Source organism: Falco peregrinus, chromosome 10 (genome assembly GCF_023634155.1).
Source record: "Falco peregrinus isolate bFalPer1 chromosome 10, bFalPer1.pri, whole genome shotgun sequence".
NCBI classification, from domain to species: domain Eukaryota; kingdom Metazoa; phylum Chordata; class Aves; order Falconiformes; family Falconidae; genus Falco; species Falco peregrinus.
Window position 1 is genome coordinate 29,375,142 of NC_073730.1, and position 16,207 is coordinate 29,391,348.

The window sequence follows — 16,207 nt, forward strand, 5'->3', positions numbered from 1 at the left end:
TCGATGGCACCGAGCGTGCAAGCATCGAGTCCCACACATGGGGGGTCAGACCCTCAGGTACTGCTGATGTAACTCTCAGTCTGTGGTTCTGGGAAAATCCTGGTTCAGCTCCTCCAATTAGTAAAAAACATATTTGTGAATAAGCCTTGTAACGAAGCGGTTAGCACTAAAACTCTGCCGCCGCTGTAATTAACATCTTTGGTGTAGATGGAGATAGCGTGGCTGACAGGCACCTCACGCAGATGCTGAAGTCCACGAAGAGGTGACAGCCTGCAGGGCAAGGCAGAAATGTGGCCAAACACGTGAACATTTTTCCTTCCCCTCACCCTCTACCTTTGCCCCGCTGTCACGGTGTGTTCCCATCAGAAGCAGTCAGACCTTGCCCACCACAATGTTTGGCATCAGGGCATTCCTACAAAAAATCCTGATTCTTCTGCATGTTACTATGTGTGTTGTTGTTGGCAAAACACTGATGATACTGTTCCCCAATGCCATGAAAAGATACATCCTAAAACTGGGTGAAAAAAGCAGAATGAATGAGAACCCGAAGTTCAGCTACGAAAACTGGGGTCCGACTTTTTTCAGCTTCAAGTATTTGCTCTTTGTGCTGAAGGTAAAGTGGAAGAGGCTGGAGGATGAAGCCCTTGAGGGACATCCTGCTCCCAACACGCCGGTGGTGACTTTAAGCGGGGAAGTTTGTCGCCTCTTCGACTTCATGCAAGGTCAGTAAATCAGCTGTGTAGACGGGTTTGGTTTGCTAAGACAATAACTGAGAAGAGGGACAGGCAGCTGGCATGAGAGTGCACAACACGGCAAACCAGACTCAGCATTCCCTTGATGGAAAAGATGCAGCACAGTCACTCCAGCTGTCTGCCTCTTGATTTTCAAAAATAACCCACATTTATCACCCCGGCTACAATATCCCTTCATGCCAGTACATTTAGGAACCTCTCGCAAATGCTGGCTCTGTCTGGAAATACCATGTCACTGAAAACCAAGATAATGATTTGTTTTAGGGAGAGAAGACCTGGAACCAGAACCATGTGCAGGGATTCAAGAATATTGGCTGTCATTCCCTGTACATAAAGTCCACACCATCTCCCTTAGTCAGCTTAAAGCCTGGAAAGCACACAGTGGGTTTTTTTCCAGATTCAAAGTGGCTAGAAATAATGCAGGAGAAAAAGTAGCTGCTGTGTACTTTGTCCACTGCCTCCCACTGAGATCTCTGTAGAACATGGAATTAATCATTAAGCTGCAGTCTTGATCCCCACGGGAGGAATGGCATCCTTCTCTAACTCTGCTTTCCTAATTATATATAGATACAGATACATATATTTATGTAGAAAATAGGATGCAAATTTGGAAAAGAGATACACAACATCTACAGGGAGATACCCTCTTTATTAGCTTCTTCAGGATATGGATCTATGTTAGCAGCAGTTTTTGAAGTTAAACCTGGCCAGAAGGAAAATCTGAACAAATTTCAGATAATTTAGCATAACCATAGACTAAAAGAGGTGCTTTAAGATCTTGCAAATTCTTTCACATTGAGGCCTTGCAAACAGATGCTAACACCTGTGGGCATACGCTGTGTTAATTTGTAAGCAACCGCACAGACACTCTTGCCAGTGGCTTGTGTAACATTAGTTTAATAAATAATATATAACCAGAGTTCTGTTTGGACAGGAAATTGCAGAAATACATTGGAAGCATGAAAGCCTGTGATGCATGACTGAAAAGTCTGCAGCTTTCACTCAGCTCAGCTAGAACCGATGCCTCTGAAAAAAATCAAGACATGTCCTGTCAGCTCATTAAAAGGCGTCAGGACCGTGTACTTGTATGTCGATCCCTGAGCTGCTGTCCTTTGAAAAACCTTGCAGATGATGATGATGTTTAGTGTTTTTTCATTTCCTTTGTACTAAGGATCTCGGGGAGGCTGTGATGTGCTGCATGCTGTATATCCATTTCAGATCAGTTCCCTATCCCAAAATGTGGCTAATTTGCGAATCGGCTCTCCTGATGAGGACACGAGAGAAGCCGCATGACTGCACCAGCCCTCCTGTATTCACTGGGCTTTACCAAGGAAAGGGTCCCCCTCCATTAAGCTCATTGCTGGATCTGGCACAGGTCAGAGCCGCACCAGGGAAAAGCAAGCGCCTTTATGCCTGTTCTGTTTAGATGCAGATGTTCTGCTGCCAATTTTAATGTCCTAAGAAGAAAGTTATGGGATAGCTGACTTAGCCTACCATTGCCCTGGAAACTCTGTGGCAGAGGCTGAATTCAGTACACATACTCAGTTCTGTCCTTCCTCCCTCCACTATTTTAACCACCAACTGTCCTGGTTTTTTTTTCCAGATAATAGACCTTTAATCTTGAATTTTGGAAGCTGCACCTGACCTTCATTTATGTTAAAATTTGATGAGTTCAACAAGCTCATCAAAGATTTCAGCTCAATAGCAGATTTCCTTATCATCTACATCGAAGAAGCTCACGCAGTAGGTACAGTACAAACATCACAGTAATGCCTACCAAAACTTCAGACACCTATCATTCCCTTTAGGAAGTCTGTTAGCAAAGGAGGTAACTGCAAATGGAGAAGAAACCTTCCTCACATCAAAAGTTGCGACACCAAATCTAGGCACCAGTTTGTATCCCTAATTCTCCAAAGATATTAGTTACACATCTGACTTTACACCAAGGTACTCCTGCTGAAGACACTCATCTCTGTGAAGGTGGAACACATAGTTCTATCTTTACAAACTTCCTCTCAGTGTTGGTACAGCTCCTTTTGGAAGGATAAAAAAAAAAAAAATAAAAAAGTTCATAGAACAAAGGTTAAGTGTACAATGTCATCATGTGTTTTTAAAAAAATAATCCATTTTTAACATGTTTCAGGAACAGGATGCAGACTCTAATTTGAAAAATTTAGGAAACAGACTATACATGCTCCTTTATCTACACTGGACTCTAAGTAACACATTGGCGCTGATTTTATCCCAGGGTTAAGGCAGTTGTCTAAAACGTAACATTTACAGTTTTCAAGTTTTCTAACAGTACATCACTCCCAGTAGCTGAGAAGCAGGTAATAGTCATCAAAACCTTTTACTAGTTTCTGCTTTACTAGGAAGAGTTGTATGCGAATGTGCGTTTGCATACTCCTGCAAAAGGAAGGGGCGCTTTGGCTCAAATGTTTCACTTCTCACAGATCTGGAAGTATGTTTTATTGGCTTAACTAGCAGGGTCAAGCAGAATGAACAGACACCAGCTCATAGCACTACTTACCATTATAAAATCCTCCCTGTGCCAATAATTTTGACAAACTGTACCCAAATAGGATGTATGTCCCCCACCTGATACCTTTCTAGGGTTGATTTATGTGGGAAAATTTCAGCTAAAATACATCAAATATTTCCAAATCCAGGGCAGGGGAAAAATACAGTTTACTGAAATTAAAGAAAAATAAAATAAATCTTGAGACCATTTATTTCAAAAGCGGTAGAGCTCTCATACTCTGAGGGGGGGCGGGGCTTTCATTTCACAGCAAGTTTTGGCATTAGGAGTAAACTGCAGTATTCTTGTAACACAGTTTTTTGGGATATGAAAGAGTACATTCCCACCCTCAACAGATATTCAAAGTGTTCCTTGCTAAATCCCTTTCTCATTTGTTTTAGATGGATGGGCTTTTAAAAACAATGTTGTTATTAAAAATCACAGAAGCCTCGAAGATCGAAAAATTGCAGCACAATTTCTTCAGAAAAATAATCCTTTATGTCCAGTGGTTTTAGACACTATGGAAAACCTGAGCAGTTCAAAATATGCTGCATTGCCAGAACGACTGTATCTACTTCAAGGAGGGAAAGTCATCTACAAGGTAAAAAATAATAACAAGCACAATATATTGAGATTTTTTTAATTCAAAATAATTTGAGGATGGTTTACATTTAACAGTCAGCATTTCGTTCTTTTCAGGAGCTAAAAATTTCACAATTCACTGTAACAGTGGAGAGAAAAGGACTTGCAGCAAAACCAGTCCGGGCCTTTATAATGTACATATTTTATGTACACTTCAGTCTTGCTCAAATATTTATCTTTTTGCTCATTAGGAAACCTAAGTACATCTAAGCTGTGAGATCCAAGAATGCTTTCCAACTCCAGGATCCAGTTACACTGCCCTGTCCCAGTTACACAGCAGGGTATATAACCCGTGCATACACCATCTCCCATTCAATGGCTGCCATGCAAAGGAAGCCCATGCACACCCGCACACAGTTCTGTGCAACAGCCAAGCTCTAAGGGACTTCTGCTTTGACTGCTTGAGCATCACTATGATTTTATTGCCTTTGCAGGGAGGAGTGGGGCCTTGGAATTATCACCCCCAGGAAATACGTGCCATCCTGGAAAAAATGAAATAGAAAAAGAAAAGGACTTCAGAGTAAAGATGGTCTGGATAAAAAAACCTCAATTAATAAGTTTTCATAGACATGAGTGTAAGGAAGAATTTAAAAATAATATATTGAGACAACAAGAAAAAGAATACTATGTGTACATCTAAAGAACACCTATAATGCGGTTCATCATCTCTTTACCTAGGTTTTCAAGTCTCACCACAACCCCAGCTACTGCACTGTAGTATCTTACTATGCTTACACAACATGCAGTGATGAATAGTAGTTGGGTCCATTGAGCTGTCAGGACTGGATACCAACGCTTACATTTGTAAGGAATATTGTGCAGGATGAACTTCAGCGTGGTAGCATTTGCAAAAGTCGACTGGCATGCAAAACAACTGATTTCACGTTATTAAGGTTCTCTTTCTCTTGTATACGTACAATTTTCCTAAATAGTCACTTCCACTGACTTCAGAAGGCTTCTGAATAAGACAATCTCTATTTACATTTGTTTCTATTGATATTTGTTATGACAGTCATAGCATAAAGCACAGGCGGCTGTGACCGGATTGTAGAAAATATTTGTAGAAACAAGAAAAATAATCTGCAATTATTAAAAATCTATCAGAGCATTTCATACAGCTTTCGATTATTTACCCCCACCCCTCTCCTTCCTTGGGTTATTTCTAAGCGTTAGTAGATGTTTATATTCATCCTAGTAATCTCCTAAGTTTGCGTTGATGAGAAAGTTGCCAATTTAAGAACTTTTGAAGGATTTGTTTGACAGTAGGAAGTAATACCCCCCACCCTTTAAGTATTTCACACTTTTTTTTTCTTTCTATTTAACTCAGAGTGCAAGGGAAATTTTTACAGAACATCAAGTTTTAATTCATACATTTTGAAAGCCTGATATAAACATACTAATTTAAACAGACTCAGTTATGCTGAAGTGTTCTAGGGTAATGGTCTAGATTATAAAACTAGAAAGCTGTCACTACAATTAACAATAGTACTACACTTAGGTCAGACTCTATGATCTTTAAAGTGTTTTCCAACCTATGTGATTGCATTCTGTTACATACATTAAAGTAGTGGGGGAATACATACTACATCCATACCTTCAAAACACACTTTAATACAAGGTTTTAATAATAAATATTCTCTGCACTACAGATAAAAAAATGTAACTTCCTTATAAAAAAAACCTGATGTACAAATTTAAGTGGAACTTAAGTGTTTTCTGCTGTGCCCTCTGCCATCACCCGGTGCACTGACACAAAATGATCAAAGGCTGATTTGATAATGAAACGCAAGTAAGTGGCTTGGCAATCAGGAAGCTGTAGAAGGAAAAAAAATGTTATTGCATTCTCTGTAGTAACACAACAATCAAACAACTTCTGCAGAAGTTTTTTAGACAGAAGGATCGAGATATTTCTGCATCTGTTTTCAAATTACACATAAATCAAGCCCTTTCAATACCACTAGCCAGCTTTGGAGTTTATTTAGATGACAGCAATTCAAAAAATTCCCTTCCCTCCTGAATACTGCAGCCTTAAAGGCAACAATTGAAGGAGGAAAGATTGCCACACTTCTGAAAAGAGCTCTCTCACATAGTTAGGAGCACTAGGCAGGTGCAATTTCATACCCTAATCTACAAAGGAGCAGTCAGGAAGTGCAATTTCATATCATGACCTACAAATTCCTGTATCTAACATCAACCTAGCAATAATAACTGCCAATAAAAACATGTTTTGGTTTTTCACGATTTCTCCCCAGTTAGTCTAGACATCCCATTTCATGAACCGCTACTGACTGTAAATACTCACTGGAAATTCTTCCATTTGAAGCTGTCCTTCTGTGTGTTGCAAATCTGGAAAATGTATTTTAAAGCAAATAATGAAGAACAACGTGCAATGCTGTGAGAAGTTTCCACTGGACTTCAGAGTCTGAGAGAGTTTAAGAACCATGAACTTACACTGCATACAAAAATTGTTCTTTTTTTAAACAAGGTGATTTAAGAGAACAAAAGAACAAATACTTTTTGTAATATCCCAGTGTGTATATATCCCACTCATTACACTGTTTTATAAAATGTCACCCAAGAGGCATTAAAAAAACCCAAAACAAACAAACCAAACAATGCAGGAAACGGCTATTATATAAAAATGGCTATATACAGGAAACTCTATTAGACTATGTAAGTCTGTTTTTAATTTTTGGAACATAAAAGCAAATGCACAAGTAGTGCTTTTAGCCCTTATACAGCATTTTACAACTCCAAACTGCTACAGAGACCAGCAGTGTTCACAAACTTCATTTAAGTTAATATCTAACAAAATAATCATCAAGCCACACCTGACTACTCAGCAAGTAGACAGGGGGTTAAAATGACTCACTGGAAAAGATCAACATTATTCCCACAAATTCCCTGCTGCTTCAGACTCACAATCTTACCTTTTTCAATGCACTGTTCAAAATCTACTGGGTCTTCAGATATGCTTCTTTCAATCCTTAAGGTCCGCACTAAAATACATATGAAGCATCAATACAAATTTTGATTCTCTTATTGACAATTATATTTAATCCATCACTTTTCATCTACAAAGCACTTTAAAAGCACTAATTAATCCATTCTTCCTCTAACTTCTGGGTCAGGTAATACAACCACCACCCTCGTGTTCCAGGTTGGACAAACAGTAAATTTTCAGGACTTTTATGTAGCCTTTGCTCATGCTCTGACCTTGTAACAGTCCTTTCTGTTTTTGAGCTCACGTTTTCCAAAAAAGACTAAGAGAGATCTGTCATACGAAATTATAAAAATCAATATTAAAAAAAAAATCATTAAAAGAGTAAGTATTGTAGTCCTGTCCATTAAATTAGAACTGCCATCACTGTGCAATAAAGCAGTTAACTATAAGCTCAATACAAGGTGTTAGAAGAACAACTAAGTGCTGGTGGGGTAGATTTTGTATTTTTTTATTTATTTATGAACAACTTTGGACATGAAGGACAATTACTTTGTCAAGTTTCACCTTTATGAACCTGGTAAAAGCAGCTCCTTACAGATTATGACATTACTGTGAGAATGTACATGTAGGCACAGACACCCACCTTAACAAGTACATATTACCTACTGCGGCACATGAAATCTTACCCAAGTAACACTGGATCGTGACTTTGCTGATTTTTACACATTTAGGAAAACCAACAATGAATTCCTGTGGGAACATGCCTGTCGTCGTCCAAAACGTTTCTGAACTTCTGTGGAGAGACAGGACAAAACCCCTGCATCATTTCCATCTACAACCATCCTGATGAAACATTGTCCTCAAACAAACAAAAAATAAAGCTGCAGAGCCGTTTTTACTGGGGGTACTTTAAGCAAAGCCCGGTAAGCACGGGGGAAGCTCTCCGCAGGTATCAATGCTTTGACGTTCAGGCTCCGTTCCCGAGCAGCACCTCAGGAAGACTCGGAACCTGCGGGGGTCCCACAGGTTTAAAATAAATACGTAAAAGTTCAACCGTGCTGCAGCAGCAGCGGGCAGGCACAGGCCAGGGCGCGGCGGGGAGGGCGGCACCGTGAGGGACCCCGGGGGCAGCGGCCGCCTCCCGCCGGGCCCGCGCCCCCTCCGGGCCCCTCACCCGTCCAGGACGCTGCCGGCGGGGTGCTGCTCGTCGCTGGAGGTGGCCAGGAGCAGGGCAGCCCCCGCCGAGCTCAGGCACCAGTCGGCGGCCCTCATCCCCGGGCGGCGCGGAGGGGAAGGCCGGGCCCGCCGCTGCCAGGCAACGGCGGCGGAGCCGCCCCGCCGGCGGGAGTGCGCGGTGCCTGCCGCGGGGTCCCGCCGCCTCACAGGCGCGGGGCAGCCAGAGCCCCGCCCGGCGCCCCCGGGAGCCGCCCAGCCCGTGCCCCGCGCGGAGGGCTGCGGTGCGGCGGGGGCGGGAGGCCGGGCAGCTAGCAGCTCGCCCCCGCCAAAGGCCGGCGGCGGGCGGACAGGACCCCGGCGCACCCCCCCGCCCCTCCGCCGCCGCTCCCGGCATGCCCCGCGCCGCCCCGGCCCCGCTCCCCGCCCCCGGCGCGGCTCCGCCCGCCGCCCGCGGGCGCTGCGGGATGGGCGGCGGGAGCGCCGAGCCGCGGCCCGGCTGACGGCGAGTCGGGGCGGCCTCTCACGGGGCAGGTAGGTGGGGGCCGTGGGCTGCGGGCAGCGGGGCCGCTCGGTTACCTGCCCCACGGCGGGCGGGCGGGCTGGGGCGGGGACCCTTCCCCTTGCGCCCCTCGGGGCTGCGCCCGGGCAGGGCCGATCCACTCACAGACCCCCCGCGCAGGGCCCGGCCCCTCCGGGCTGGGCCCGATCCCCTCGGTTCCCTTCCCCCCGCGCAGGGCCCGAGACCCTCAGCACCCCCAGCCCTCCCTCAGGCAGGGCCCGACCTCCTCCCGCCCGGCAGGACCGAGCCCCGGCCCCTCATGGCAGGCGCCGGCAGGACCCCGTCACTCCCCTGCCCCCTGCCATGGCCCTCCGCCAGGACCCCTGCGCATGAGCCAGACCCCCCCGGCACCGGCTAGGCTGGCCTGGGGAAGGGGCGACAGGGAGCTCCCCGCCCTCCCAGGGAGGGCCATTCACCAGCAGGCTCCGTTGCCCTGCTGCAGTCAGCCATTTGCCCTCCTCCATCCCTGGCCTGCAGCAGAGCTGTGGGGGTCGCTTCCCACACAGCCCCAGACCCCCTCCCGCTGCCCGTGCAGGGCCTGGGCGCAGCCCTGGGCCTCTGACGGGCACCAAGCACAGAGAGGCAGGGCCCTGCCAGAGCAGAGGCCCTTCCACCTCGCTGCCAGCCCTGGGTTCAGTTCCACTCGTCTGGTGTTTGCGGTTTGATGGCAGACGGCACGCAGCCCTCTTCCACACTGCCTGCCCTTCCGTGTGCTGCAGGGTTACGTGACCCTGCTTGGGGCACTGGGGAGAGCAGCCAGGGTTTGGGGGTCTTTCCTGATGAGTGTTTTCTTCTGTGGCTGTTCTTTACCTGTCTGCCGTTTGTTTTTGCAGAACTGGTCCAGGGGAATGTCTTACTGTCTCCACTCAGAAAGCCACTTGGATACTGGGCCAATATACGTGCGCGAAAATGGGAAGCTGCACATGGTAAATCAGGATGCAGGTGGCATACAGAATGTCACTCCCAAACCGAGACCTTTTAGGCTATTTTCCAGAGGATTTTCGGTGGAGCTTTGTATGAACAGGGAGGATGATAGGGCGAGGAGACAGAGGACTGATCATTTCATCTTCACGTACACTAAGGAGGGGAACCTCCGGTACTCGGCCAAGTCTCTCTTCAGCCTAGTGCTGGGTTACATTTCTGACAACGTTGATCACATTGACTCGTTGATTGGTTTCCCAGAGCAGATTGCTGAAAAGCTCTTTTCAGCTGCAGAAGCAAGACAAAAGTTCACAGAACCGGTAACGGGACTGAGAGCTCTACAGAAGTTTACTGAAGCATATGGCAATTTGGTGCTATGTTCATTATGCTTACGGAATAGGTAAGTGTGTTCAGTAACAAGTATTGTCATCTGCTACAGCTTTTGCTAGCATGCTTAAAGCTTCCCTTAAATTATTCTCTCTCAAAATAATAATTAAAAAAAATAATAATCTCTCAGGCTTGTGACACCACCACCACTTAATGAAATAACCGGAGCCTTATCTGACTGTTCTGCTCACTTCCTTTTGTCCCATTCCTTTCCTACAAGCGTAGGTGTTGGTTTCATTCTAAGTTACAAATCATAATACAGGTAACAGATTACATCAACTAACAGGGGATTTTATGTGAAGGATTAAACCTGCAACTGTTTTTTTAACAATAATAATCGGCACTTCCTTAGCAGTCTCTGTTTAATGCCTTCTCATGTATTTCATGGGATGACTTTGTAATTGCTGTTTATAAGCATTTCAACATACTTAGCTGACAGTACAGATAAAATACACCCTTGCAAATTGGATTTCTTTACTATAAGCTTGCCACCCTGATTAATTTTGGGGGCTTGGAAGATACACACTCGTAGGGAAGTTACATACTTTGAAGTCAGGCAGGTTTTACCTTAGTTTATTGCGGTTCCCATCCCCATATTGAATATGCTTCAACAAGGTTCTGATTAGAGTCTAGCACCAGTTTTTCCATTTTCTCAATGTTGTCCATGCTGTCTTTCACTAAAAGAGACTCCTATCAAGTTTAAAACTGGAATATGTTTTTGCTCCTGCTGAAGTCTTTCCCAGTAATATAACCAGTCTATCTTCCATCTGTACACTTGAAAAAGGGACGGTTTATCCAGTTTAATATCAAAGTACAGGCGTATTCATCTCAAGTGCCAAGGGTGTTCTGAGCACAGTAGGAATGTTTGAGCAGAGGTCAATTATCCTTTGTTTTATCCTTTAAACCTACTCCCTTTTTATCTCTACTACAGATACTTTTTATGGGCTTAAATCAGAAATGAAGTTACTTCTGGCATCTTTTGCCATTACAGAAAGCTGAGTTAAGTGTCGAGTCTTTGAAATCCAGGAAGTAAGGTATTAAGGCATTTTCTGATGAATCTTATTTCTAAAAGAGCCCGCTCTTCTCTTCACAGCTCTGCTAGTGGTATCTCTCAAGAATTGGCTTGTGCTCTGACTATATGTACTGCCTTCCACATAGCTGAATTGCATGGCAAAGGGATTTGGTGGGGTAGTTTGATAGGTGTACTTGTAGTGGGAGGATATTAAGGTCCACTTATCTGCATGGCCAAAGAGATGTTCCTTGAGGGATCACATTAGTAAGTGCCCCTCATTTCAGCAGCAAAGATGCTGACCTGAGGGTTTGTCTTGCCATGGGGAATAAAAGGTAAATTCAGAAGAGATTAGTGAATTTGGGGCTTGTCTTGCCATGGGGACAGTAAGAGGTAAATGCAGAGGAGGTTGGTGAGGTAGTGACTGCTACGTGCTGATTACTGCATACTCATGCATGCCATTCTTTAGTGGTTTGTTCCAATCTCTAAACCTCCTACTGAATAGTTCCAGCACAGATGTTTGCATGGCTGTGGAGTGAATCAGATCAGGGAACCAACACAGCTAAAAAAATAACCCACTGAGTAACCTGCCTGGGGTGTAGTCACAGCTCTAGCTGGAATCCTGCAGGTGTCCAGTAGGACTTTAATCTCTAGTGAAGTATTTTATTTATGTATATAAAAAGTAAAATTTTGCGATTTGACAAACTATCCTGATAGATTTGAAGTAGATTTTAAACCTGGATGAACATGGGTTTGTCCGCACACTTCTTAGATACTGAGGAAAAACAGTCTGTGAAGTTGGTTTATGGTAAATCAGAATATATATTTTGCATTATTCAGAAATAATACAATAATAATCTGTAAAGAGGTCCCTAATTGAGATGCTTGCAGGTTGAAGTCTTAATTGATTGTCCAGTATTTTGAATCAAAGCAAAACCTTGACATTCGTTCAAGGAAAAGCCTGGGAATTCAGGTATGTTGTGTGCAGACCGCACAAGAAAAGGTAGTTAGGACAGCTGGCTAATTTCTGTCAATTTTCACATAGGTTCACGTAAGAAACAACTGTATTATAGGTATCATCTTAAGTGCCTGAACACTGATAGTTTGGGTTTTTTTCCCCTCTTTGCAGATACCTGGTTATCTCTGAAAAGCTAGAAGAAATTAAGTCTTTCCGGGAGCTGACATGTTTAGATCTCTCCTGTTGTAAACTGGGAGATGAACATGAACTGCTGGAGCACCTCACCAAAGAGGCTCTGTCTAGGTATTGATTTCTTGACACATAGCTAAAAATGACACCTTCTTTTCCTATTACTAAGGAGTTCAAAGAATCAGACTGTGACTTTAAAGGCAAGTAGCAATGTATATAGGTTTGAAGGTTTTTGTTGTTCATAAAACCAGTTCTTGAGGTAAACAAAATACAGAATTTATTGTACACAAAGCACGTGATCCATCCGGAGCACATACTGAATCATAAAAGGTCCTACAAATGTCCAAGATAATTAACTGTCTCATGTTTTTAAATCAACTTTTTTATAATTTCCATTGGCCAGGTAAAAACTGCATCTTAAGCATTTGGAACAGTTTTACATTTTTATTTTCTTTTTTAAGAAGGAACTTTATCAGCCACATTTTTAACCAAACCAGTGTTCCAGATAAAGATTTCTGCGAGGAGGAGGTTGAATATTTAGTTAAACATTTCAAAATAATAAATTTTGTAATTCTGTTTGACACTAAAGATTGAAAACCAGAAAAATTTGGAAATCCATAGGCAGGTTGACTGCTAATTAGGGGACTGCTAATTTTGGTGCGTTTTGCATCAAGGTTTTGTCTTGAAGCGCTCTGGAGAATATTTTAGTGTTATGTTTTCCCCTTGAGATTTGTTCATCTGTGTTACAATACCTTACTGCTTACTTAAAATCATTACCATATCTCTTACCAAATTTGTCCTTTCCCATTTGCCAAGCAAAAATGCAAAAAAAACCCTCTTTTTAGTTTAGTGTGGATTGAAATTGGCAGCCTTGGTTTAAAGAATTTCAGTGTATAAAGAGCCTTATTGTCTCTGTTAGCAAATGCTTGTGCTCTAGGATTGGTTTGTGACTGGAGCTCTGGGAATAGCTGGTCAAGTAAGTGCTTCTGTTGAGCTAGCAGAGGCAATAGAAAAATATTTTTTAGTCCTACTAACCCAGGCTTCTTGCTTACTGCTTTTTAGTAACGTTAACAAAGTAGGCTGAAGGGTTGGCACTGGAAGACCCTAGCCTTCTGACACAGGTTTAGGACATTTTGCAAAACTGTCTAAAGTAGTGACTATAAGCTATGTGCTTGTGTCTCTCCTCCCAGCGTAAAACGGCTTCTCCTGAAAGACAACTCTTTATCAGATGCAGGCCTTCGCAGAATGACGGCACCAGTACGAGTACTGAAAAAGGGACTTGAGAATCTTTTGGTATTAGACTTGTCCTGTAAGTACTTCATGGTTTAACATTAGAACCAACCTGTATCCTTTCTGGTAAAGAATTTAGCCTCCTTAATACTGAAGGAATGCAATTAAACTGATGATTCCTATGAGCCAAGTACTCAACCCCAAATGTCACCAACAACTTTCCAGAAGGCACAGGTCATACCTGTAGTCTCAGTCACTTGCTACTAACATAAATATTTTTAATAGTTTGTGAGCTGTTATTGTAAATATTTGTATTCTGATCATTAGAGGGGGAAAAAAATCAGTTTTGACTCACTTTCAAAACACGAAGCATACTACAAAAAAAAAAAGGCCAAACCCCCTTGTTCCAACATCAGCTTTTGGAACGAATACATTCTTGGTATTCTGATCATCTTTCTCTGCATCTTGCAAGTTAGTTAATTATACTTGGTCTTACAGGTAACCCTAAAATCACAGATGTGGGAATTGGATACCTTCTTTCCTTCAAGAAATTGAATTGTTTGGACATTTCTGGGACAAGTCTCAAGGTAAAAAAGCATCTGCCTAAACATACTGGACAAGTGTAATCAAACGTTCTTCCCCTCTGACTGCTTTTTTCCCTTTTCACTAGGACGTTAATGCCGTCATCAAGCGGATCCAAATACAGATTGGCCTCGTTCACTCAAAAGTGCCCCTGAAAGAATTTGATCATAGTAACTGCAAAACAGAGGGCTGGGCAGAACAGGTATGGGGTTTTAAGTCTGTTCTGCTCTCTAGAAATTGTCCTTATGGAGTACTAAAGCACTGAATAGGAAAGAATAAGGGCTAAGAGTTGTTTCAGGTGATATTTCTGTAAATATTACAAGAAACGTTCTAATCCCTTCAAATGTTATTTCAGACAGTTTTGCAGTGGGAGCAGGCAGTTATGGAGGCCATCAAGCCACAAGACAACTTGAGATCCAGGACAGCAGCTCTGCACTTCTGTACGTAACTGCATAGAGACCACGTAGTTTATTTGTTTTCTTTTCTACAAGGAATATTTTCATACTTTTGGGTTTGTTTTTTTTTAGTACAAATAGCATCTCAGGTGTGTAATTTCAACCATTTGTGTAACTGCATTACAATGTGTTTGAATCTTTTCATTTGTTAGACTGCTGGATAACTTTTGAAGTATAGCATGGCAGCATGCTTAGGGCAACATAAAACAACTGGGTTTTCTCCTTAACATAAACGTTACTTTTCCCTCTGTACATTTTGGCAAAGCAGTCAGTATGCCAGGCTGGCTTGGCCAAAACACTTGCAACACAAATATGCATTTTACAGCGTAATTCTGGTTTTCCCAAAATCTAAACTTGATTTTTCTTTCCCTGTAGATGGCAAGACACACAGAATAGAGGAAGTAGTCAAATGCAAGCTGGCGGAGGCAGAAACAAAAGCATCTGGAAATTTGCAGTTTTATAAGGAAAAAGTTCAAAATTGCCATTTACCTTTGAAAAAGGAGGTTGCAGGCAGCCATGAATTAAAGAAAAATAAAAAAAGAGTTTTGGCTGAACAAGAGAGAGAAAGGACTTCCAAACAGAAGCATCTGTGCCTCACTGTGGAGGACTGGGATTTGTTAAATACCTACTGAGTCACAAAGAAGTGGGTCTTTTGTTTGTTGTTTTCTTGCTGATGACAGGATTTAGACATACTGAGAGGGAGTAACAAAGGAGACCAGTATTGTTAAATCTGGTTGCTGTGATATGCTTGTGGGTTAACATATGCTTGGGGAGGGACAGGGTCGAGAAGGCTGACTGTACTACTGTATATTTTCAATACACAATTTTTTCAAATAAAGTTTTTGTTGTCATCCTTAACTAATTCTTCTGACGCAGGTATTATTCACAGAAATAGCTGGTCCTATCCCTCCTCCTCTCTTGCCTCCTGAGGGGCAGGAGGCTAATCCCTGCAGCTCATCTGAAATGAAGCAGCATTGTGCTTGTCAGGTGCCCTGGGACATCAATAGTGCTGGTAGAACATAAACCTCAGCCTGTAAGCACCAGGCTGTGCTGACAGAGCTCTGACAAAGAGGAAGCAAAGAGGGTAAGCACAGGCCCCAGGGGAGGAAGGCAGAGAGACAGTAACCCCTCGGTAACAGTTACTGCAGAAACCCAAGTTAGAACTCCTCTATCTTTCTCATTTTAGCCCAGGAAATGAAAGCTGAAACCAGGTTACTGTAGAGATCAGACTCTCCAGTTGTAATATATTCTCCTTTATAAGCAAATTCAGTGCATTTGGGAGCATTCTGTGGTTTAAAACCCACCCTCAGTTTGTGTGCATGCCTGCAACATATTAAGTACTATCCCGTTTAAAACCATCCAGAGAAGTTTATAATTCAAATATGAATTGCACATACTTGCTGTAAAAAACCTAGATACTCATTCTGTATTTGTCTGAAGCCAGGAGTACAGCTGTAATGCTGCAGGTGTGTTCGTCACTGAATTCCTGCCCTGAGAGTTTCCATCAAAATTGGCTGAGGTGCACAGTGCCTGTGGGCTGGGCACTGCAACTATCACTGTGCCCGTACACCTATAAGACCAAGAATTTACTACAGGTTTCCTCTACTAGTGCTTGTTTAGAGGATATCTCCCTTTTACACTGTCGTTTGCCGTAATTCAGCAACAAGAAAAGCAACACGTCCTCGGAAATCATAAAGAGGCCCAAGAAAACGAACTTCACCTCAAAAATGCATAAAAAGCGGAACCCCTTTCTCTCTTTGTTCACTTATTGCTGAGTTTTCCTCGGAAAAGGACTACACACAAACAGAACAAGCATACTTGCATTCAAGCCCTACGGTTTTTTCCCCAGAAACTCAAGGCTATTAATAGCTTCCACTGACGAAGC

At 43.0% G+C, this 16,207-nt stretch overlaps 3 protein-coding genes across 4 annotated transcripts; 2 read left to right on the forward strand and 1 right to left on the reverse strand.

Annotated features, from left to right (window-relative positions):
* Window positions 1–334: 334 nt before the first annotated feature.
* Window positions 335–4,449, forward strand: DIO1 (iodothyronine deiodinase 1). Its single transcript, XM_005232971.4, has 4 exons — window positions 335–722; window positions 2,356–2,499; window positions 3,672–3,871; window positions 4,347–4,449. The coding sequence occupies exons 1-4, from the start codon at window positions 392–394 to the stop codon at window positions 4,410–4,412; spliced, it is 741 nt and encodes a 246-aa protein (XP_005233028.2). The 5' UTR covers window positions 335–391; the 3' UTR covers window positions 4,413–4,449.
* Window positions 4,450–5,503: 1,054 nt separating this feature from the next.
* On the reverse strand, window positions 5,504–8,396 carry IFT25 (intraflagellar transport 25). The gene is made up of 5 exons (XM_055815475.1): window positions 8,031–8,396; window positions 7,543–7,649; window positions 6,843–6,911; window positions 6,215–6,258; window positions 5,504–5,725 (listed from the first exon to the last, which is right to left on the reverse strand). Exons 1-5 carry the CDS (start codon window positions 8,126–8,128, stop codon window positions 5,618–5,620), a joined length of 426 nt encoding a protein of 141 aa, XP_055671450.1. The 5' UTR covers window positions 8,129–8,396; the 3' UTR covers window positions 5,504–5,617.
* Window positions 8,397–8,435: 39 nt separating this feature from the next.
* On the forward strand, window positions 8,436–15,180 carry LRRC42 (leucine rich repeat containing 42). Of its 2 annotated transcripts, XM_055815474.1 has the most exons (8): window positions 8,436–8,563; window positions 9,425–9,912; window positions 12,038–12,169; window positions 13,246–13,364; window positions 13,784–13,872; window positions 13,956–14,069; window positions 14,223–14,307; window positions 14,698–15,180. In XM_055815474.1, the coding sequence occupies exons 2-8, from the start codon at window positions 9,440–9,442 to the stop codon at window positions 14,952–14,954; spliced, it is 1,269 nt and encodes a 422-aa protein (XP_055671449.1). In that variant the 5' UTR covers window positions 8,436–8,563; window positions 9,425–9,439; the 3' UTR covers window positions 14,955–15,180. The 2 variants fall into 2 exon arrangements, with proteins under 2 accessions (XP_055671449.1, XP_055671448.1); XM_055815473.1 differs by lacking the exon at window positions 12,038–12,169 and having other exon boundaries at window positions 8,444–8,563.
* The last annotated feature ends 1,027 nt before the right edge of the window (window positions 15,181–16,207 follow it).

Excerpts from the sequence above, each read along its gene's own strand:
- LRRC42 (XM_055815474.1), top strand. The coding sequence starts at position 9,440 with ATGTCTTACTGTCTCCACTCAGAAAGCCACTTGGATACTGGGCCAATA. Across the intron at positions 13,365-13,783 it reads TTTGGTATTAGACTTGTCCT|GTAACCCTAAAATCACAGAT; the intron begins GTAAGTACTTCA and ends TTGGTCTTACAG. Across the intron at positions 14,308-14,697 it reads GACAGCAGCTCTGCACTTCT|ATGGCAAGACACACAGAATA; the intron begins GTACGTAACTGC and ends CTTTCCCTGTAG.
- IFT25 (XM_055815475.1), bottom strand. The coding sequence starts at position 8,128 with ATGAGGGCCGCCGACTGGTGCCTGAGCTCGGCGGGGGCTGCCCTGCTC. Across the intron at positions 6,259-6,842 it reads TGAACAGTGCATTGAAAAAG|ATTTGCAACACACAGAAGGA; the intron begins GTAAGATTGTGA and ends TACATTTTCCAG. Across the intron at positions 5,726-6,214 it reads TTCAAATGGAAGAATTTCCA|CTTCCTGATTGCCAAGCCAC; the intron begins GTGAGTATTTAC and ends TTCCTTCTACAG.